The sequence below is a fragment of the Anarrhichthys ocellatus genome, unplaced genomic scaffold, assembly GCF_004355925.1.
Source record: "Anarrhichthys ocellatus isolate YVR2014 unplaced genomic scaffold, GSC_Weel_1.0 scaffold22, whole genome shotgun sequence".
Lineage (NCBI taxonomy): Eukaryota > Metazoa > Chordata > Actinopteri > Perciformes > Anarhichadidae > Anarrhichthys > Anarrhichthys ocellatus.
This window is the reverse complement of record NW_022280052.1, coordinates 3,567,634-3,590,221: the sequence shown is the minus strand read 5'-3', so window position 1 is coordinate 3,590,221 and position 22,588 is coordinate 3,567,634. Positions and strand designations below refer to the sequence as shown.

Sequence of the window (22,588 nt, the reverse complement as noted above, 5' to 3'; positions counted from 1 at the left end):
TAGATAGATAGGTAGATAGATAGATAGATACTTTATTAATCCTGCAAGGGGAAATTTGTTCGCTACAGCAGCATTATGATACAGGGAAGCAATCCAAGTAACAGAGTAAAAAAAACGAAAAATTTAGTATAAAAATGCACAATATATACAATGAAAATAGAATAATATTAAATTAACTAACTAAACAGTAGTGCAACGATTTTTAACCAACAACAAACAAACAACAGTGTAACGGAGTATAAAGTAGCATAACAGAGAAATACTCAAAATAAAGTACAGGTACCTCAGATGTCTACTGTAGTAGAGTAGTTGAGTAAATTGTACTTAGTTACTTCCATAGACTGTATATAATGTATTTCCACATTTGCCCAACAGAGGTGCACGCTTGTGTTTTGATACCCGTGAATCAGGTCGGAGTGAGAGCTCTGTCCCCATTGATGATCTCATGGCAGCCTAGCCTACAGTGAACGTCACACGTTGAGCGGCGTAGCCAAGTTCGTCACCGTCGCTGTTGGACCTGCTGAAGCTTTCGAGGTTCGGATCGGTTCAATTTTTGTTTTGGTTCAAATCCACAGTCCGAGCGTCGGCCTGTAAACCAGTTTTCGATAAACAAACACCGCGGGGATTTTGTTCATCTTCAGACGAACACCGGAAACCGCTCAGTAAAGCGAAAGTTGAGCTTCGAGATGAGTGTGGAGGCGTACGGGCCGAGCTCCCAGACCCTCACCTTCCTAGACACCGAGGAAACGGAGTTGCTCGGAGCGGACACCCAGGGCTCTGAGTACGACTTCACCGACTTCACCCTTCCCAGCCAGACGCAGACTCAAGGCCAGACCCAGAGCCAGCTGGACAGCCAGGTCTGAGGCTTGCACTTTTACAGGAAGGCACCTTAAAGCGCGGTTTACCGACGTTAGCCGCGGTTAGCCGCGGTTAGCTCATGCTGCATGCTAGCCCGTCACTATTGGATCTAGCGTTAGCTTCATGTTAGCTAGCTGGAACCGCCAACTCGCTGCTAGCTAGCAAGTCCGTTTCTTAAACTCCTAAAGTAATGTTAGGTGTCGCAGCACGTTTTTTTTTTTTTTTTTACTGCTCGATGCAAACCAGACACGCATGCGTCACTTTAACGACCAAAGATAAGAGTTAAGAGCATTGACAGTCTGTCAACGTATAACTAGTTAGCTGTCTTTTTCCGCGCTGCGTCTCCTAGCCGCTAGCTGCTAGTCGTTAGCATTCAGTTTGTTTGGTAAAGCTTCTGTTGTGCTACAGGTAAACGGTCCTGATGAGGGTCTTCTTAACGGGGGAGTTGAGGACTCTGTGCCCAAAACCAGCCAGCTGTTGGCCGAGCTCAACTTTGAGGAGGATGAAGAAGACACGTACTACACCAAAGACCTGCCTCTGCACGCATGCAGGTACACAGACAGGAACCATGCCTTGATGTCGGTAGATCACAGAGGAAATAATTATAGTATATTGGTGTTTTGTTGATGGTTGATCCGTACTGTATTCATTGTGTAGTCCCTGATCTTGCACACCACATGCAGGGCATACAGAACCCAACATTCATTATTCTCACCAACAGGTACAACACAGTATACTGTCAAACTTTACGAGTAGTACTCATTTAAGACTTTTAACATATCACTAATAAAACACACCAGCCAGCTACAGTGACGGTTTTTCATATTGTTATTATAATTACAATGCTGCTGCCCATTCTATTTAACTTAACTGACAATTATACACAACTTCCATAATTTACGTTCCTGTAAGCATTAAATTGTGTTCAGAGTTTTCTTAATTGTCCTTAGTTCCATTTGTTGTGTATACAATGTAAATTAAAAGTTCAAGATTACCATTTTAACTGTTAGTTTTTAAGAGTCCTGTATGTCGAGAGAATTTCCTTTGAAAACATTTTATTGAAAAATATTTATTTTTTAAAACACTTATTACATGTTAGATATAATATGCTAACTCATCTGACACTGTGTTATTTAAATAATTCCTCCTTTTGTAAAGTTAGCATGGCCTTGCTTTTGGCGAGGCATGATGTGTACTGGTGCCTTTTTGACTAAACACTGATGTGACTCAGATGTGGTTTTGATACATTGTTGTTTTTGCAGCTACTGCGGTATTCACGATCCAGCGTGTGTGGTGTACTGCAATACCAGCAAAAAGTGGTTCTGTAATGGACGTGGCAACACATCTGGCAGGTGTGTATCCTCCTCATTTTCACCTGATTACCTCAAGTATAAGCACCAGAACATGAAGCTACTTAAATGTAAACACTCACAACACTGCAATAAATGTGGGTTATTCTACTATTCTCACCATTGCAATCATCTAGACTTTTGCCACACAGATGATGCTGAATGTGTGTAAAGAGAGATCTGTATAATGTAGTGACTGTCAGCAGTTGACCTAATCAAGCAGGCAACGCAATAAGGAACATAACATTGTTTGTTTGAAACCGAAGTGGTCTATTATGTCTGTCCGGATTTTGTGCTGTGGGTCAATATGTGTTGTTATCCAAACTATCAATATATTTCTGCAGCAATGCTACCAGGACAAGTGTCACAGAGATCAACGTGTTTCTGATCATTTAACTCCCTCTCTCTGAATTCCAGTCACATTGTGAACCACTTGGTGAGAGCCAAATGCAAGGAAGTGACGCTGCATAAAGATGGACCGCTGGGCGAGACGGTGCTGGAGTGTTACAACTGTGGCTGTCGCAACGTCTTCCTCCTGGGCTTCATCCCGGCGAAGGCCGATTCCGTGGTGGTGCTGCTCTGCAGGTAAGTGCATGCTGGGCGGTGGCTTTAAACATAGACACACCGTCCTGTAAGCAGTGTTCATACTGGACAAATCCAGTCAAGAGTGTCCTTCAGGAAAGCATTGACAGTTATTATACGCTACTCTGCAGCGTAAGCTAGCTAAATATGCAAATCCTTTCTTTGAAACTGGAAGTTTGTTCAGGTTTCAGCTGTTGTGTTGTCATCGGGTTGTCAGGCATCCTGATAACCAGGAAACAGATGCAGAGTCCCTGAAATGCCTGAATAGTCAGCCAGGTGGTAAAAATAACTAAATCATTAGGGATAGACTATTAAAAACTTACACATGCTTATGAAGTCAAGAACATAATCTAAATAAACGTTTTTATTTAGACATAAAGCTAGCCCTGCTCCAAAACAGCTGTTGAGTAAATTATCTCCATTAAGATGAAACTAATAATAATTTAAAAACACTTTTCGTCTGTACAAGCTATGTAATGATGACACTGTTTCTACCTCAAACATATCTTTGGCATCTTGCTTGCACTGAATAATATCACAACTATTCAACAACCTGTTGGATTCCCCCAAAATGTGACTTGACTGTCAGACAGAAGTGAGAGATCAGCTATTTAGTCTGCAGCTGTTGTTTGGGGAACTCCCTGCTGATCTCCATAGACCTTCATCTAGTGCCTCCTGCTCTGTGGCTAAAGTATAGCCTTCTCTGTGGCCATGCAGATAGAAGTACTTTGAGGAATCAACTTAAGGCAGGGGAACAAATAGCATCTTATTTTTTTCATCCTTTGCAAAAGTTAAATTACTGTCAAATTCCACAAAAGCTAAATTTCTCTCTGTATGAACCTTTTATGTCCATGCAGGCAACCCTGTGCCAGCCAGAGTAGCCTGAAGGACATCAACTGGGATAGCTCGCAGTGGCAACCACTGATCCAGGACCGCTGCTTCCTGTCCTGGCTGGTGAAGATCCCATCTGAGCAGGAGCAGCTTCGGGCCCGTCAGATTACCGCCCAGCAGATCAACAAGTTGGAGGAGCTCTGGAAGGTATAAGGCTGACAGGCTGGGACACTTTTTTCTACATGTTCAGAGCGATGCTGACCGGATGGTTGTAAACTTTAAGTTCTTCAGCACAGGCTAAAGGTTTGTAAGTGACAGATGCTTACAGGGGCTGGTATCCACCTGTGGCATAGCAGTTTTGAAAGGGATCTGCCACTATACAGTGGAATAAGACTTTGTGATAGGATGTTGGATGTACTTTGGATTGGCGGTTGCATTGACTTTGTTTCCCCTCAGGACAACCCTACTGCCACCTTGGAAGACCTGGAGAAACCTGGAGTGGACGAGGAGCCCCAGCATGTGCTGCTGCGCTATGAGGATGCCTACCAGTACCAAAACATCTTTGGCCCTTTGGTCAAACTGGAGGCTGACTACGACAAGAAGCTTAAGGAGTCCCAGGTACCTGAACTGCACTTCTGAGAAGGAAACTACTTCTTCTTCCTTGAATGTCCATGGTGGTTTATATGTCGCACAGTTCAGTTGACAAAAAAACCCAGTCTTCAATTATATAGTTTCAAATATACTTTTAGGGTTTTATTGTTATTCTGCGATCGCACTGGATGCCTAAATATGAAGCACAACATGATGCTTTCCCCTTCTGCTGCTGTGATTCAGACCACATGAAGTCTTTGATGTGAGGCATCTTGCTTAAGCTCTGTTTTTTAAACAGTGGTCTCTAGTGTTACAGAAATAATGCCATGGTAATGTAACCTTATGCCTTTCAACCTTTTTAATACATTTAAACATATATTTATGTTTTTTCCTTCTGCAGACTCAAGACAATATAACAGTCAGGTGGGACCTGGGGCTGAATAAAAAGCGGATTGCGTATTTCACTCTGCCCAAGACGGACTCAGGTGGTAATTCTCTGCGTTTGACTTCCTCCCAGTGGTTCTGTGGTACAGATAGAGCCCCTCCCCATCTCCCATCAGTCCTGAGAATTGCACGCAATCTCCCCAAACCTTGCATCTTTTGGTGGCATGTGTGCTTGGTTTTGTTTTTGCCGCTGTTTTTGTAATGTGTTTTTTTTGTGCGTGCACGGTACTGTATCATTTGGTTTATGAACATAGCCCATCCTCCCCAGTTTATTCGTAGGGCATTTTGAGCATAGAAGTGTGTCTAACTTGTGTCCGTGTATCAATCCCAGATATGCGGCTGATGCAAGGTGATGAGATCTGCTTGCGGTACAAGGGAGACCTGGCCCCTCTGTGGAAAGGCATCGGTCACGTCATCAAAGTCCCTGACAGTATCCTTCACACTGTTGGCAGTTGCACATGTATCCATTTGTCATTATATTGTCTCCTTCAAGAGTTTTCAGTCATAGAATACACACTGGTCTCTCCTCATCTCCCACCGCATTCAGTGTGAACCCAAAACCAGGATAGGCTCATTGTACAGGCACAGAGTCCATGTGGCAATGTATAGATTTAAAGGGATAGTTCTGGTGTTTTTCAGTGGGTTTGTGTTAGGTACTTATCCATCGTGTGTTACTGAAACAGTGAAACTTCAGTGTCCTGTTGAAAAATGTTCTAAATATAGTGCACACGAATCCCTTTTAACTATAAAACTATGCTGGTAGAGACAACATAATGTTTACTTCCTTAACAGCCTGTGTTTAAAGACTATGGGGATGAAATTGCCATCGAGCTGCGTAGCAGTGTTGGAGCACCTGTGGAAATCCCTCACAACTTCCAGGTTGACTTTGTGTGGAAGTCCACGTCCTTTGACAGGTAGGCCCAAATTTATACCAACAAATCCCTAATTGTTGTTCATCACAGCTCATTGTATTACTCTACATTATAGTATGTCATTTTCCCCTCCCATCAGCAGTGCACAGAACTAAGTTGTTTGCATTGTTTACAGGAGCTACTTTTGTGTAAATACGCCATGTCGATCATTTCTAAAGTAGAGATGTCTGTCCTTACCAAGAGGGTGAATTTGGTCAGAGGTTCAAAGATAAAGAAGTGACGATGACTGACATTTGTGTTGATGCAGGATGCAGAGCGCCCTGAAGACTTTTGCGGTGGACGAGACCTCCGTGTCTGGTTATATTTACCACAAACTGCTGGGCCACGAGGTAGAGGATGTCACCATTAAGTGCCAGCTGCCAAAGCGCTTCACTGCCCAGGGCCTGCCCGACCTCAATCACTCACAGGTCAGACCTCACTGTGATGCATCTTATTATTTTGTCATTCATTTTCTCCAAGATTTGACAGCGGGGGGAAATGAGTTGAGTTGTTTACTGTTTACTTTATCACATACATCAGTGTATCAATACAGCTCAGCTATTTTTAATAGGTTTGAAAAACGTGACTTAGTAGGACAAGCATTCTTTCGAGCGGGCAAGAAACCCTCTTTTTTTTGTTACTTGTTCAGGTGTACGCTGTGAAGACGGTGCTGCAGAGGCCTCTGAGTCTGATCCAAGGACCTCCGGGCACCGGGAAGACTGTCACCTCTGCCACCATCGTCTACCACTTGTCCCGACAAGGCAACGGGTAAAAATGTTTTTTCTTTTTCATAAATACTTAAAGAAATCTGTTATTATTTTTGTTATTCCACCAACTGTATTTCACATAGTGTTAACTCTCTATGTTGTGCATGTGTGCGTGTCTGGTTGCAGACCAGTTCTGGTGTGTGCTCCCAGTAACATTGCCGTGGATCAGTTGACGGAGAAGATTGACAAGACTGGACTGAAGGTCGTCAGGCTTTGTGCCAAGAGTCGGGAGGCCATCGAGTCACCGGTATCCTTCCTGGCTCTGCACAACCAGATCAGCAACATGGACAGGTCAGTGGCTCGCAGGGAAATTGACTCTGGACTCAAAAGTTATTGATACTTGAATTCTGCTTTGTACAAACACTAGTCACACCAGAGGCGTGGCTCTCCATAGTCACTTTTACCTCAAACTTCACCAAGTTCTCTTACTCGTACTCTCTAGTCCAGATTCCTGCTACTTTTGTTGTGTATTGTCTCATTGACACATGTGGTCTGTATCAGGAAGCGAGTTCAACATACCCAGGTTATCTTTTGGTTATCTGGCTTAACTCACCGTAACAACCGAGATCCCGCCAAACGGTCCCACGAAGCGTTTCTCAATCTGGTTTTGAGCGTGTTTGCAGCATATGGACAAGTCTGCTGTCAGCAGAGGAGCGCATTTTACAAATTAAAGAGAAAATTGTAATATCGGACAAATACGTGAAAGTTTAACATGTAATTCAGGCTGAAAGTAACACAGTTTAAACTGCCAAATGACTTTTAAGACTCGTGCCCTAGTTCACAGATTAGTTTAGTCGTGTACAACTCTAGAGTGTGTTTTCTGTAGTAACCCTGATGTGTCTTGGTCTCACTAGTATGCCGGAGCTTCAGAAACTACAGCAGCTGAAGGATGAGACCGGTGAGCTGTCATCTGCTGATGAGAAGCGCTACAGGGCTCTGAAACGCACAGCTGAGAGGGAGCTGCTCATGGTGAGGAGCTTTAAAGTGTTGAACCGAAATAGCTCAAAGTTGAAACTCAGCTTACAAAAAGGCCCCGCTACAAGTTTTGAGGCACTGCTGATGCAACAAGTAGTTTCTGCCAAGCATTTTCAAACTGATTATCCTTCTGTATTTACAATATTCTCTGTAGTTGCAGATGCTAAATGTCACTGCATGCTGTGGTATGTACAATGTGTGACAGTAAAAGTAGATTTACCATTCCACCGAATGGTCCAATAAGAATACACTTACAGTTACACACTTATATCTCCATATAGAAACAATTCCATCTGACAGAAGGACAAGTTGTCCTTCACCGCTCTCTCCTGGCTCACTCTTCTGTTTAGTGGTTGTAAATTGTCATCTTTGTTGTCCAGAATGCTGACGTTATCTGTTGTACCTGCGTCGGGGCTGGAGATCCTCGTCTGGCCAAGATGCAGTTCCGCTCCATCCTGATTGATGAAAGCACCCAGGCCACTGAGCCGGAGTGTATGGTGCCTGTGGTGCTTGGAGCCAAGCAGGTAGACCTACACGCACACAGCTTAACGCCAACTAATCTCCACCTACTACAGCAGGATAACTCTAGAAGGCCCTAAAACCTAATGTGACCCAGCAATTATCTCTTTGCTAAGTCCCGCCTCTTGAATGCAGACCGGCCAATCGTAGCGTAGCTTCAGCCAGCTCTGACTAGGGTAGGAAAAGTATCCGCCTCTGCTCCGTAGGCTCTCGTGCAATTGTTTTCAATTTGACATCTTGGCTATATTGTAGACTCTTCTGACTGCTTCTTTCAGAGATTGCTATTTGTTTTACAAATAATAAGATAATATTTCTTCAGGGAGTGCAGTTGGTGACAGTGTGGGCTTCATGGTAGCCCTGGCAGTTTGATAGAGTAGCACTGGGGGACGGGGCTCAGCGAAGGGTCAATTGGCCATGTTTTATTTTCACTACAACTGTGAATGAATATCTTAACATTTAAGGAACTTGAAGGTTTTCTGTTGAAATTAGGAGATTCAAGCAGCAAGATACAGTTGGGAATAATAATGAAAAGTAAAAAATAGAGAAGTGTCATAGAAACAGCATTTACTGTCATTTTTAATCAATATCTCAACTTAATTCAATTTATGGCTAACAGTATGAATTAAATCTTGTCGGGTTAAGCAAAAGTATTTTCCCTGGACATCCAGGAACAAAAACGTCTCACGTCATGCTGTTATATTAACCCAACTGTTAAACTTGTGTGACTCATCTTCCTCCTCCCAGCTCATTCTGGTGGGCGATCACTGCCAGCTGGGTCCTGTGGTGATGTGTAAGAAAGCAGCCAAGGCAGGTCTGTCCCAGTCCCTGTTTGAACGCTTGGTGGTTCTGGGGATCCGGCCAATCCGCCTGCAGGTCCAGTACCGCATGCACCCGGCTCTCAGTGCCTTCCCCTCCAACATCTTCTACGAGGGCTCCCTGCAGAATGGTGTCACTGCTGGTTTGTCAAGATTCAGCAGTTCATTATGTTGTTTGATGGAGGAGCAAATAAAACAAAACCATTTACACTTTGGCTGCTACATTAGCAGGTAACAAGATCTGCAAACACTTTTTAAGACTAAAAAAATGTAATTTTCATTTTCTCCTCAGCTGACCGCATCAAGAAAGGCTTTGACTTCCAGTGGCCGCAACCAGACAAGCCCATGTTCTTCTACGTGACTCAGGGTCAGGAGGAGATTGCCAGCTCTGGAACCTCCTACCTTAACAGGTAACGTCACACATTTTCTTTGCCTAATTTACCTCAAAGCTCTAAATAATTCATAATATATGAAGTGCATTGACGACATTGGTTGGGAAAGGGTTATCTGAAGCCAAACACTAGGGGGTGCTCTCCTACAGCCGTCGCATCAAAACCAGTGTGGCTTAAATAGTTGCAATAACTTGATCGTGGAGAAAGCCCTCCGCTTGTCAGTCACGATCAACAGGAACGCTGAGCTCAACCCCACAGAACACAGAAAGGGGATTTCCTTTAATCAGGATCACAATTTTTGTTAAATAATCTTCGGTAATTCGTAAATGAACCTAGTTGAAGGGAGGCTGGAATTCCAGGGAAGCAAGATTAAACTGGTGCAGATATGCGTTTGTACCTCAGTATTTTATTCAATTTAATTAGTGCTTGAAAGTTGCATCAAACTCACCCAAACAAATGCATTTAAGCACCTTTAGCAAGTAAAATAATCCTGATCCTTACTTTTGCAGGGTTTGCAAAGTTGAGGCACCATAGAAATGTTTAAGCTACCATTAGTCTGCTCCCATTAACTTCAGATGCAACTTTCAGAAGACTAAGCAGCACCGTATTTATGTGATGCTGATGTGTTTAAGGACGGAGGCTGCAAACGTGGAGAAGATCACCACCAGGCTGCTGAAGGCTGGAGCCAAACCCGACCAGATCGGCATCATCACCCCGTACGAGGGTCAGCGCTCCTACCTGGTCCAGTACATGCAGTTCAGCGGCTCCCTGCACACCAAGCTCTATCAGGTAGCACACACATCTGAGACACGCTCCTCATTAGAGCTGTATCAAATTCAACTCGATTTCTAAACTTTAACTGTTGTTGGTGAATTCTATCTGTGGTGTTGAAGAACATCCGTTCCTCTGTGCGTACGATGCTATCTCCCCCCTCATCCGGCTCTTGTTCCGTCCCATTATAGCAAGTGGAAATTGCCAGCGTGGACGCCTTTCAGGGCAGAGAGAAGGACTTCATCATCCTTTCTTGTGTTCGTGCCAATGAGCACCAGGGAATTGGCTTTCTGAATGACCCACGTCGTCTCAACGTGGCGCTGACCAGAGCCAAGTAAAAAGCTTCTTGATGATAACTATGGCACAGCACAAATCAGATATTTCAGAATACTTTAAAGAGTGTCATTCAATACAAAATGTCTACCCCGTCCCTAAGCAGCAGTCTTGTGTGTGCTCTGAATGAAGGTACGGCGTGATCATTGTGGGAAACCCCAAGGCCCTCTCTAAGCAGCCGCTGTGGAACAACCTGCTGAACAACTACAAGGAGCAGAAGGTCCTCGTGGAGGGTCCCCTGAACAACCTGAGGGAGAGCCTCATGCAGTTCAGCAAGCCCCGCAAACTGGTCAACACCATCAACCCTGTGAGTGGAGCAAACTGCTGTATGTGCACCCACCATGCTGTGGGGCAAACATTTGAAGACATTTACTTGGACTCTTTTTAAAATATATATATATTATATAATCTAAATAATTGTTTGTTGAGCATAATCTGAATTATGCAGCTGTATGAAATGGTGATGATCTGTTTTTTCCAGGGGGGACGTTTTATGAGCACTGCGATGTACGATGCCCGTGAGGCCCTCATCCCCGGCTCTGCTTACGACCGCAGCAATGCTGGTATTCATTTAATATGTATTTAGTATCTTCTGGTTTGACTCAAGATAATAACAACAAGCTGCATTACAGTCCAGCAAAACAAGGCCTGCCTGGTCTTGTTTTCGTCGTTAAAAAAAACCAACAACCTGATGTTGAGTGTTGTGCACGCTCTCTTTCAGCCGGACGTCCGTCCAACATGTACTTTCAAACTCACGACCAGATCGGGATGATTGGGGCAGGCCCCAGTCATATGGCCGCTATGAATATTCCCATTCCCTTCAACCTGGTGATGCCACCAATGCCTCCGCCCAGCTACCTGGGTCAGACCAACGGCCCTGCTGCAGGTACAGTACAGCACTGAGATGGTTGACTGAGCCATCGCATAAAGTGGAAATAAGAACACTTTGGTCCAGTTCGTTAGAGTGAAAAAGTAATCGAGTCTCACTTACAGTAGAATACCCCGTTATGCAAGGTTGATCAGGCTGTGGAGGGAAATGTGGACACCTTTTAATGTTTGAAAATAAGATTATCATTAAATGAACTGAGGTAAACTACAGGGTGGACTGATGTTACTTCTTCATGTGGTGCTATGTGCTATGAACTTGATCAAAAGTACAGACCATCCACAAGTAACAGGGACCAAATCACTTTCACACCCTGTCTTTAATGTCCACCAGCAATAAGCCCAAGCTTTACTTCCTCTTCCATCTAGTGTAAATACCATGTTATGACCTTAAAATGATGCTTGTTACTATGTTGTTGTTGTTGTTTTTACTCCGGTGCTGATCTTTTGGTTTTTTTTTACCCATCGAGGTCGTGGAGCTATGAAGGGTAAGCCTGGGCGTGGCGGGCGGCAGAGGGTCCGAGGATCGGCACACCAGGGCGCCAGTCAGGGTAACGGACCAAACAGCCAGGCCAGCCAGGACGGGGCCTCCCAGCCCTTCTCCCAGGGGCCGCTGACACAGGGCTACATCTCCATGAGCCAGCCCTCCCAGATGAGCCAGCCTGGCCTCTCCCAGCCGGAGCTGTCCCAGGTATCGCATCACTGCCACATATGATTGTGTGATTTTCAATGCCAACGACTGCCGCATATGATTAATTCTGAATATTGACTTCAAAATGTGTCTGCAATGATGTTTCTGTCCTCCTGTTCTCCAGGACAGCTACCTGGGCGATGAGTTCAAGTCCCAAATCGACGTGGCTTTGTCCCAGGACTCAACTTACCAGGGTGAACGTGCGTACCAGCATGGTGGGGTGACTGGACTGTCACAGTATTAAAGTGTAAGTACATAGAACGTGTCGTGACGCATATTTTTACTGAATCTAGGCCAATGACAATCGGTAGTATAACCTTTTTTTCATACTGTTAAACTGTAATTAATCAGCGGTTCACATGACTCACTTGTATTGTTCTATATCCAAAGTGCTCCCACGCTGCCGAATTAAGGCATTGAATTCCTTATTTTCTTCCACTGGAAGAGCTCAGGTCTCTGCTGACGGCAGTATTGCTCGTTTCTTTTGAGCCAAATCTAAAGTTTACGTTGTAGACAAAGGGTTATAAACCTGTTTGTGTCTTGCAGGTCACTTAAAGAAGGGAGCTAGGCTTGACCTGAGCTTAGTTCATCAGCTTTTTAATCTGGGAAATAATAAAAACATAAAATGGATACCTGTTTTCCTCTGCTACAACCGAAGCACCACCGAGTGAAAGCGACGGGATAGCGAAACCAAACCAATGACCAGCGAGAGAAATGAGAGGGTAGGAGACGAGGAGGGCACGAGCAGACGGGCATGGCGATGGCGAGAGAGGCCGAGTGAACAAGCGAGAGGCAGGGACCGATGCCCGGGCAGAGTGAAGGAAGGGAGTCGAGAAGATGGCGGCGTGTGGTCGAGCTGCTGAGGGAAACGTAGGGGAGATCTCAACGGTCTCTCGAGGGAGTCCAAATGAGGAACAACTCCCAACAAAATAATTCAGCCAACCCCTTCAACCCACCGCCTCCAGGAAAGGAAGGATCTCATCTTCAGATGGAGGTCGAAGCTTTCTAGCTGAATTTGAAGAACTTGTTCTCCAAAACTTGCAGGGGGGACGATGATAGAACGTCATCGAACAGGAAACACAAAATCCTCATGCTAAAAGTCGGTTGGTTTCTTAACCTGTATCTCTTGAATTTGGTTTATCACGGGAGGAGAGCGGCCCAAAAAACCCTCGGCAGCCTCTGAAGGAAGCGGCAGTCGACACACCTTCTCGGAGAGGAAATAAAAACACGGTTTCTGTGCTTGAGTCTGAGATTAAAGAGCCTTGAATTGAACCTTTCATTTGCCTTGAGAACCACTGGCTCATTCACGAGGTCTTTAACGGGGCGGTTTCCACCACATGTCAGTGGCTGAGGGGCACCGGGATTTCAGACTGTTTTTCAAGGCATGACGCGCAAATCCCACCGATATCGTGACCGTCATGGGACAGTTTGTTCTTCTCTGAAGTACCTTTCTTATTACAGAGCACAAAGTTGCAAATAAGTCATTGAAACTATCAAAAACGACCAGCATTGAATATTCAACTCGATGTCTTTTGATGTTTCAGCGGAGGCTTATCTTTATTTTAATCTTTTGGAAGCAGGGGTCATTGATGTCCTGCTGTGTACGCTTAGATTGGCAAACGCTTGAATGCTTTGCGGTGATTGATTACTCAGGGGATTGTGGACTGTTCTCACTCACACAACTCCCTGCTCGAGGTGAAAGAAACCAAACAAGAAGAGGAAAGCAGGAGGATGGCGGTCGAGGCTTACAGGCGGGTCGTGGCAATCAATCCACCAGAGGTGAGGAGTAGGAAAAAGGAAGGTGGCTGAGGAAGAGAAGGATAGGAGTTTCCACATCTGGAAAATGTCGAGGGAAACATGTGGCTTTAGGACCGTGAAGTCCCAATACGTGACCACAAATTAGATGTTAACCTAGTGTCATTTCACACAGCATTTTGATTTTGTGAATAATGTTCACGATGCGCAATATAGCCAAGCTGATGGCCATGTTGTCCAGCTGCTCAACTCTCGAGATAATCGGGGTTTTGAAGAATTATGGCTTTTACAAATGAGAAAAATATAGAATCTCAACACGACCAATGTGATCTGAAAGATCTTTGGTTCCTGTGTGGATGAAACTTCACTGAACCCCACTTAAACACAGTGAATATACCATCAGTTCTGATTACATGATGGCCAGCAGATAAAGGAAAAGTGAATGAGAAACCTGAATCAGTGCCTATAACCAATCACCTTCAGATAAACAGCTGCAGCACAAGCATGAATGTAGTTAAAAATCAAACTACCAGCATAAACAAACCTTCCAGACATCAGAGGGCTCAACCAAACCCACAGAAAAGGACTTGATGTATTTTATTTTTTTATATAATATCGGGCCGGGTAGAGATGAGGTCAGTGAGTTTGCAGCTGGGTTGTTCCTTAAAAGGCTGGGCGGATGAAAAGACAACAACAAAGCCACCTTCCTTCCTTCTGTGGAGTAAAACGAAAGCTGGTAGAATTTATTTCTCCTTCTGTGGACTTTTGATTTGTGCTAAGCTGTTCTGCCTGCATTATGTATTCCTTGTAGATTTATGTGGATCCTAAACCCTTTCCCTGAAGAACTGTGTGAACCTGAACCTTCAGTTTGATCCAAACTTTGCTTTTGTCGAAGGATTCGCCGCTTTGTGTCACATTTTGTCCTGATCGGTGTTATTTAGCCATTTTGTGTAGTTTTACTAAAAAATCTGTTATTGTAGCAACTTGCTGACAAACAGGAAAGAGGCGGACGCCGTTTCCTGTCTTCACGAGTTTTGTATCTTCTCCTCGAACTCTCCGAGGGATTGTAGTTTTCTTTTTAAATTCTTCCAGGAAAGACGCTTTCTGAACACAGAATGTACTCCACTGTTTCTCATTTCAGCAGACATGTGACAATCATGTTGTAAGTAGATGTTTCCATGTTTAATTGACTTAGTAATAGTTCAGTTTTGTTGACATTGTGCGAATCACTCTTTAGTGCGATGAATTAGTTTCCCATATAAACCCGTTCCACTGAAATCCTAACATGTTATAGCTTTAAGAACCTGCTGCCGTAATATTATTGCTTTGGTGTTTTCTTTCCAACTTCTGAGCCACAATGAAATGCAACATCTGCAGTGATCATTGAAGACGTGATTCAGTTGTAAAGTGGTTGTTAAACATTTGCATCCAAACCCTTCATTCTGGCAACATGCAGGGATCGAGCGCTCAGCGTGACGTTTCGTCACGTGATGGTGGCTCCTTGTTAAACTGAATCAATAAAGGCTGTCAATTGGAGAAGTTTTCATGGTGTGAAATTCAGATTCTAATTTATTTGCAGATGCTCACAAACAAAAACACAAGGTATTGTACAGTAATATAACTTTTAGTATATACATGGGTTACAGCCCATTTCAGGCTGTTTTCTGTGCTGCCTTTTTCTTCTGTCTTCTCTGGGCCAGTTTGTTCTTCAGCTGTCCATGTTTCTGTTTCTCAATGCTCTCATGGATTCTCTGTTTAAACACTTTCTTCTGGCTCCGGATCTTCTCCAGCTCGGCCTTCCTCTTAGCCTCCAGGTCTGGATCCTGAGGAAACGGCATGATCACAAATCAGCAGGAAAATTCAAGTCCTTGGCTACAAATCGGATCCTCGTAGCGCTTTAGTTTGTACTCGATATATTTTTCCCCACACTTTTACAGATTGATGTTTGCTCAAAAGTGAAGAATTAAAGCCTGTTACAGTCTGATAATCAGACTGAATTACCACTTTCTATTTGTACTGCTGAGCAAATGGAGATGATGCAGCGATCTGGAACCAGTGTAACAGAAACTGCTCTCATTGGAACCACATTGACATCAAACAAAGAGCCGGAGACACCCTCATTTAAGTTGTGTTCAATTCACTGTTAAAAGCTGTTTCCTGAAAACAACTTTTGCACGTTCAGCTGAAGAAGTGTAATACATTATCACTTTAACTACTGCCACATACTTTACAAAAACATGAACATAAATGTACAGTTACTATAAGTTCCTCTTGAGGAAATCACAGGAGCGTAACAAACTGAACTTGGTGTTTATAAATTAAACTCGACTTTGCTAAAATGTGCCAGCTGCCTGGTACAAAAAAAAAAAATGCAAATGTTTGGCTGTAAAAAGAAGGAAGAAGAATTGAACTTACCTTCCCCTCCAAGATCAGCTGTTTCCTCTTGTTGATTTCCTTTTTCTCATCAAAATCTGTTGCCTCGAGTTTCTACGACACAAAAACATGTTCGTGAGAAGATCCGGTACAAATAGTGTCCAGTCTGAAAACTACATGACTGAGGACTAAGTCAAAGAAAGGTAAATGCTGAAAGATTCAACTAACACAAACTGTGGTGCACTAAACTACCAAGAGGTAACTCAATATGTCCGTACTATTTCACACTCCCGTCTGGTCACATTGACCTGGGTGAGGATCTTCAGGACTTCTTTCTCCACCACAGGATATTCCTTCAGCTTCGTCTCTGTGGAAACACAACAGACCAGATGACATTGAGACACATCACACTTTAACACACACTGGGATCCGGTACTTTCCGCTTCTTGGGGTTCCTGGTAGCTGGTTACGGTGAAGTAATTGTGTTGTGATCTGGTCCAGGACCTTAACACACTGTCTCAAAGGCTTCCTGTCACGTTCAGTTTTGTAATATAAGCCAACTATAAATAATTAAACATTTACGTATGAGGAGCTACTCGCCATATTGATGATTTAGAAGTGAACGCGTTAACATGATTAGAAGAAGAGCTGGATAAATAAAGAAGAACATAGGTATAAAAAGGCACCAAGCTGTAAAATGCTGGTGATCTTTCACTAACCAACTATCTCCCCGTTAGGATCTTTTGTGAATGAACAGTGGATTTTCTACAAGCTTTATTTCCAGTAGAACAGATGTTCTCACTGCAGCCACAACTAAAAACGAGCTGGCAGTTCTCTCTCGAGTTCTGAAACCACTTGTTCACTGGTCTTGTCCTGTTCACCACATTTTAATTCAGTCTTTACAAGCAGACAACTTACTAATCAGTCCTTCGATGGAGTGGACCAGGTGGATGTCGTACTGTGTCACCAGAGTGACGGACACTCCATTCCTCCCTGCAGAGGAAGAAAAGCTCGTCATGTATCAGCTGCATGTTTTAGACGTGATATGGATGATGTTGGGCGTTTCTGATTTTATCACAGTTAAGATTTACGAGGAAGTTGATAAAAAGGTTACCTGCTCTCGCTGTTCGTCCGACTCTGTGGATGTAGATCTTGGGGAGGCCGGGGGTGTTGTGGTTGATGACGACCTGGACAGTTGGAATATCCAAACCCCTGTGAGTCAGAAAGAACAGGAGGGATGTCAAAACAAGTTGACTGTCTACATCTGAAACTGTGTGACAACTTGAGGAAAAATTGACGGATATTGAACTTTTAAAAAGGTGTGAAAATGAAGACTGCCGTCATCCCCGTCAGCGGAGCTTCTTACCTGGAAGCCACGTCTGTCGCAATCAGGATTTTGAAGACGCTGGCCTTGAACATGGCGAGGTTTGCAAATCGTTGTTTCTGGTGAAGATAAAGAGTTCATGCTTTAATCTCTATACTATCACACAGGCTTTGTGCTCACTGAACATTTATGTCCCTTTAATGAGACAAAAAATGATTTTTACATCCAACACAAGCTTGTCAAGGAGCTCTGAGGACGGGCAATAATGAACACGTGACCAAGTTGAAGGAAATCTGTGCTCACATCGTTCCCTCACACAAAGCAAAGTCAAATTCTTCGTCTATGCAAATTGAGATACAGCCTCTCTGATACTTGGTCAGTCATAAATCTAAAAACTACCTTCAGCAGGCCTCCGCTACTAAAACTCACTCTTTCTCTGCGACCAGGCAGCTGCCAGCGTCACAGGATTAATGAAGTTAGGAAGTTGCACTAGTCTCACCTGTTTCATCATGGAGTGCAGGCAGATGGTTGGAAAGTTAAATTCCCGCAGCATCATGGTGAGGATTTGGCAGTTTCTGTGCAAGAGACAGACAATCATTTCATGTAATGAACATGTGAACCCAATCTACAACAACATTTACATGCACAGAGAGGTTTCAAAGACATAGAAAAATATATTTTCACCTTGTAAGCTGAATTTCTATCCACCTGCATGCTATAGGCAGCGTACCAATCACAGTCAAAAACTGCCACCTCAGCAATCATCGTATAGTACGAGTTGAATCAACAGCATACTCTCTTTAGGGTAAGACTGTCCGGGCATGCACTGTATAAGGTATTTAAATTATTCTGGGCTTCTTACTTGCACGTGTTGGTGAAGATCATGATGGACCAGTCGTCATGCTCGTCAGTAAACGTCTGGATCAGGTGGACCAGGTAGGCGTCCTTCACCTTCTCTGGAGTGAGGATGTACCTCTGGTCCAGCTCCTCCACTGTTTTTGTCCTGTGAACAACAATATTTCAATGTTCCCTAAAGATAGATAGATAGACTTTCTGTTGCCTCAGAGGTCAGAGGTCATAGTACAGAACAGAAACCCTGAAGCTGGTATTGATTCAGGGGAGGGGATTATAATGTAACTTTGACGAGTGTAATGATCCAATCAGAATGCCTTCATATTCATCATGAGCAGGGAACAAGTGGGAAGCTGCTCCACGGCACTCAAAAGCCTTTGTGCTGCAGTCATGTTGAGTCATTTTTCTTCCCTCATCAAAAGGTGAGAACAATGAAATCAAGCAGCGATCTTGTTTTGTTCTGCACCCACTTTTATTACATTATCTGTTCACACCGGATACACTTGCATGAGTTCGTAGCTGCTTTCTGCATGTCTGAACCCTGCAGAGGGTCTGAGCATTGGTAAACCCAGCAGAACTCTCATTCAACCACACTTAATTCCCATTATTTGCACGACTCTGCCTCACATCCAAAGGCATTTGTGCGAGAGACACGCTTCAGTGATTAGCTGCACCTCAGATCAGATGACAGGCAAACTGATTTTCCGGGCCGGTGCTCCTGTTTTATAAATATCACGCAAGATTTCTCACAAAGAATGCATCTGAAATGAGGCACAAAAACTTCCACCGTTTTTAAGGAAAGGACCTGGAATACGTAGTTCTATACCAACAAATACACTGAATACACTTCTGCAAACAACGATTAAAACATAGGTCAAAGTGAGACCCGTAACGCTCTGTGAATTTGCAAAATATTTCTAATAACAGCTGTTAAATGGCAGCAGGTTACTCACTCCGACGTGCTCTCCCAGAAGAAAGGTTTGTTCATGGCGATGTTCTTCAGCTCGTGCAGGGTGTCAGTGAGCGTGGCGCTGAACAGCAGCGTCTGCCGTTTAGCCGGTAAAATCCCCATGATCGTCTCCAAATCTTTGGTGAAGTCAGTACAGCCCTGCTCCAACAGCCGGTCCGCCTCATCCAAGATCTGACAAACACACAAAAACCATGTTACAAACCGTATGAAAAATTATACACAAATAAATTTCTTTAAAGGATTTTGTTGTAAACTTAAAGATACCTGTTAACTGAGCAATATTATGTTCATTAGCTGTTTAAAAGACAGCAATAAACGATATATATGATAATCTAGGGTTCCATAGGGTCTAAATATAAAAAAAGCTCAGTATCTTCTGAAGTGTATGAGGAAAAAAGAAGCATTATCTTGCACACACAGACTTCTCCTCTGCATAATAATGTATTTATATCCGGGTATTCCTAACATAACCTAACAGACGTTAACTATATGAGAGCTGTAGCAGAGACAAGGCGTTGAAACCGGCGGTCCTTCCTGAACTCACCAGAAACTGGATCTTGCTCATGCTGAAGGTGCTGGAGCTGCGGATGTGATCGGCCAGCCGTCCGGGCGTCGCTACGACCACATGTGGTTGGTTGGTCAGCTCCATGGCCTGACTCACCATGTCTGTGAGAAACACAACAGCAGCATCAGCACTGAGGAGAGGCTCAGATGTAATGTAGCAGTAACTAGCAGCAGTTGTTCATTTAACTTTCTGCAGCAGCAGGGCAACGACGGGGCTTTAAAACTCAATCAGACGCTCGTAATAAATGATTACCCATTCCACCGACGACGATGCAGTCTTTCAGACCCAGCGGTTTCCCCAGCACTCGAAACTGCTCTGCAATCTGATAGGCGAGCTCCCTGCATGACACCACACATACAACAACATCAAAGCTATTCATCCTAACTTGAGGCTTATTTTTAGGTCTCACATGCCAAGGACTTGACAATTAAGATTGTTCAGCTTAGGGCCATTGTGCTTTTATTTTGAAGCTAACCTGTGTGTACCACTTGTGTTTTAGATCACAAAAACATTTCATCTTAATCAACATCTGGAAATGACACAGCCTTACATGACCAGTAGTGAAAAGGAAGAAGACCCATTAAATAAACAAGTCTATGGAAGATGGAGCTTTCTTTAAAAAATAAAAAATAGCAGAGTTCCCATACCAGCCCAGCACTGACCTGGTAGGAGTGAGCACCAAGCAGAAGATGCCATACGGGTCCTCGGACAGTTTCTGCACCACTGGAAGCACAAAGGCTGCTGTCTTCCCACTTCCGGTCTTAGCACAGCCCATACAGTCCCGACCTGGGAGGAGAAGCACCGTCATTCATCTGCTCTAAAGTCTGGTTTAACGACTTACCGTGTGGTAACTTCAGACGATTAAACTCAAAGTATTACAATACTTTCCTCATCATGGGAGCTATCCCAAACTGATCATGTATTGTTGCTTTGCTGATCTACAAACTCACACACCTTGAAGATCATCACTTTTTATGACAAATTCAGCAGCAGTCAGATCAGGAAAACAACGCATTTATAGTTGTAGTTGACCACTCAACTAGTTGATACCTTTATCAATGGAGCTCTGCATTACTTCTCGTCCAAAAGTAGTCCAGAAGATGTCAACATTACAGGTAGATGTGATGTGTTTAACCTGACGAGTGAGCGGAGGCGGTCTTACCTTCTAGTATAGCAGGCATGCAGTGTTCCTGGACGGGAGTGGGTTTGTTGATTCCCAGCTGTTTACACTGTTTAACCAGCCAGTCCGCGAGACCCAGCGACGAGAAGTCCGACATGTCTAATTGACCTCGTCCTCTGGGTAATAGATGAATAGTTCCGTGTACCTAATTTCACAGAATGTTAGCTGAAATACTCTATTTAAACACAGTACAGTAAAACATCCTCGTGTGTGACACCGATAGTCGCAGTATGATTACGTAACAGTACAACGTACGTATTTGTCTTCTTCTCCAAGTTGCGGCCGGCAGACTGGAGGTAGCGCATGCGCGGTGATGCCCTCTGCTGGTCACATGTGGGATGAAACGAGTATGTTGTTGGCCCTGCAGACATTTTGAACGTGATGTCAACCAAAGTTTTACTTTAATCATATATTTTGATAGGCTGACCCCATATTTATTCATAAATCAATTAGCTCCTTTTAACTTTAACTTTCAACTGTATTAGGTTAGTATTTCAATGAGGTCACATAGTACATCCTTTACTACAGGCCTTTGGATGTCCTGGCCTAATATATTTGACATAAGTAAAAGTAGCAAAACCAAAGTCTAGTAATACTCTGCATAATTTACTTTTTGTTAGGTTTTGAATGATCTGAATCTGAATCTGAGTAACTCGCAAATAAAGTTCATCAAAAAAAAATGTAGTGGAGTACAACATTTTCCTCTGAAATGTAGGAGTATACGTATAAAAAAGTAAAAAGTAATTAAAGTAGTGAGTTGTTTGGAAGTTATGTACCTCAAACTTGTACTAAAGCACAGTACCTGAGTAAATGTACTTTCTACCACTGGCCTGGTCTTGTAGAGCCCTAACACCTCACCTTCAAGCAAAACGGTGAATATGAATATGCACCCTGACGACATATGGCCTACTTAAGCCAAGTTAGTTTTGGGGCGGGCTCGGGATTACAGGATCTGTTGTGCCTTGTCATTTCAATATAAATTGATATTGTAATTTAGTGCTGGATATTCATAAACAATCGTGCAATTAATCAAATGACCACACAACATTCACTAGGTGTTGCTTTTTGGCACTTGTCAGCTTTGCCCAGTTGGTGATCTAGCCTTGTACGACACATTTACCCCTCCACAGTTCTCTCCCTCTGATCTGGTTCAGCTTGTCCTGCCCTTCAGTGCTGCAGCACCATAGGAGGCAAAACCCACAGCTTTGATAAATGCACCTGCTTATCTGCTCCTGTCCTTTCGCTGTGATCTTTTGTTCAGTGCACAAAATTAATTGTTGTTATTTGTGATACAGAAAATATGGGAACATATTTGAGGAAAAGCAATTGACACTGTCTTCTATTCTGTTACACCCACGTGTATTAGCCTACTAAACTGTTGGTAGAGTTTATTTTCTTAACCACAAAATGACCTCTCAGTCATTTGATAGAGATTGTATTTATTTCTTATCATTATATAATTTCCCAAACAAAAAAAAGCCCAAACATGTCAGTGATCTTTATTCAGCAATTATCAAGAGGTGGCTAATGTTTGTTATGGGCTTAGCCTCCTGGTCTGGATGGATATTAACCCTGAACTATCACCATAATTAGTTTTCACTGACCGTCTGTTCTTTCCTGCTGATATCACTGATGTGTCCCCCTGGCTGATCTGAAATAATTAGGCTTGAAGCACCGTCTGATTTTCATGAAGCTTATTTGAACCCGTTGGTCTGACATTCAGGAATTACTGAAGGAGGATTGCACTCACAAGCTTTTTTTTCCAGACTAATTGCAAAGGAGCTTCCTTAACTTTTTTAACCATTTAAGATTTGATTCTCTGTCCAGAATATATTTCCAATGTAGATGATGCCGT

The 22,588-nt window shown here is 43.4% G+C and overlaps 2 protein-coding genes across 5 annotated transcripts; one reads left to right on the top strand and one right to left on the bottom strand.

The window, feature by feature from the left end:
• Positions 1 to 452: 452 nt before the first annotated feature.
• On the top strand, positions 453 to 15,012 carry LOC116390147 (regulator of nonsense transcripts 1). 4 transcript variants are annotated; one of them, XM_031859508.1, is made up of 24 exons: positions 453 to 857; positions 1,267 to 1,409; positions 2,121 to 2,210; positions 2,625 to 2,792; positions 3,647 to 3,827; positions 4,077 to 4,238; positions 4,612 to 4,699; positions 4,987 to 5,115; positions 5,461 to 5,569; positions 5,835 to 5,994; positions 6,216 to 6,334; positions 6,460 to 6,624; positions 7,188 to 7,302; positions 7,689 to 7,832; positions 8,572 to 8,785; positions 8,935 to 9,052; positions 9,667 to 9,823; positions 9,997 to 10,139; positions 10,271 to 10,445; positions 10,620 to 10,701; positions 10,860 to 11,024; positions 11,494 to 11,714; positions 11,839 to 11,961; positions 12,373 to 15,012. In XM_031859508.1, the coding sequence occupies exons 1-23, from the start codon at positions 687 to 689 to the stop codon at positions 11,956 to 11,958; spliced, it is 3,339 nt and encodes a 1,112-aa protein (XP_031715368.1). In that variant the 5' UTR covers positions 453 to 686; the 3' UTR covers positions 11,959 to 11,961; positions 12,373 to 15,012. The 4 variants fall into 4 exon arrangements, with proteins under 4 accessions (XP_031715368.1, XP_031715367.1, XP_031715370.1 ...); XM_031859507.1 differs by having other exon boundaries at positions 12,261 to 15,012; XM_031859510.1 differs by having other exon boundaries at positions 4,612 to 4,738; positions 4,987 to 5,085; positions 12,261 to 15,012.
• ddx49 (DEAD (Asp-Glu-Ala-Asp) box polypeptide 49) lies at positions 14,544 to 20,960 on the bottom strand. Its single transcript, XM_031859511.1, has 13 exons — positions 20,716 to 20,960; positions 20,216 to 20,339; positions 19,806 to 19,891; positions 19,533 to 19,654; positions 18,972 to 19,159; positions 18,029 to 18,169; positions 17,666 to 17,741; positions 17,209 to 17,285; positions 16,957 to 17,054; positions 16,761 to 16,835; positions 16,121 to 16,209; positions 15,885 to 15,956; positions 14,544 to 15,292 (listed from the first exon to the last, which is right to left on the bottom strand). The coding sequence occupies exons 1-13, from the start codon at positions 20,828 to 20,830 to the stop codon at positions 15,122 to 15,124; spliced, it is 1,434 nt and encodes a 477-aa protein (XP_031715371.1). The 5' UTR covers positions 20,831 to 20,960; the 3' UTR covers positions 14,544 to 15,121.
• Between the last annotated feature and the right edge of the window lie 1,628 nt (positions 20,961 to 22,588).

Bases quoted from the DNA above. Each gene is read 5' to 3' on its own strand.
- ddx49 (XM_031859511.1), bottom strand. From the start codon at position 20,830: ATGTCGGACTTCTCGTCGCTGGGTCTCGCGGACTGGCTGGTTAAACAG. The intron at 17,055-17,208 runs GTAAGAAGCTCC...TCTGACTCACAG, and splicing joins GCGACAGACGTGGCTTCCAG to GGGTTTGGATATTCCAACTG. The intron at 16,210-16,760 runs GTAAGTTGTCTG...GTGTTTCCACAG, and splicing joins CTCCATCGAAGGACTGATTA to AGACGAAGCTGAAGGAATAT.
- LOC116390147 (XM_031859510.1), top strand. From the start codon at position 687: ATGAGTGTGGAGGCGTACGGGCCGAGCTCCCAGACCCTCACCTTCCTA. The intron at 5,086-5,460 runs GTATCCTTCACA...CTGTGTTTAAAG, and splicing joins CGTCATCAAAGTCCCTGACA to ACTATGGGGATGAAATTGCC. The intron at 5,570-5,834 runs GTAGGCCCAAAT...GTGTTGATGCAG, and splicing joins AAGTCCACGTCCTTTGACAG to GATGCAGAGCGCCCTGAAGA.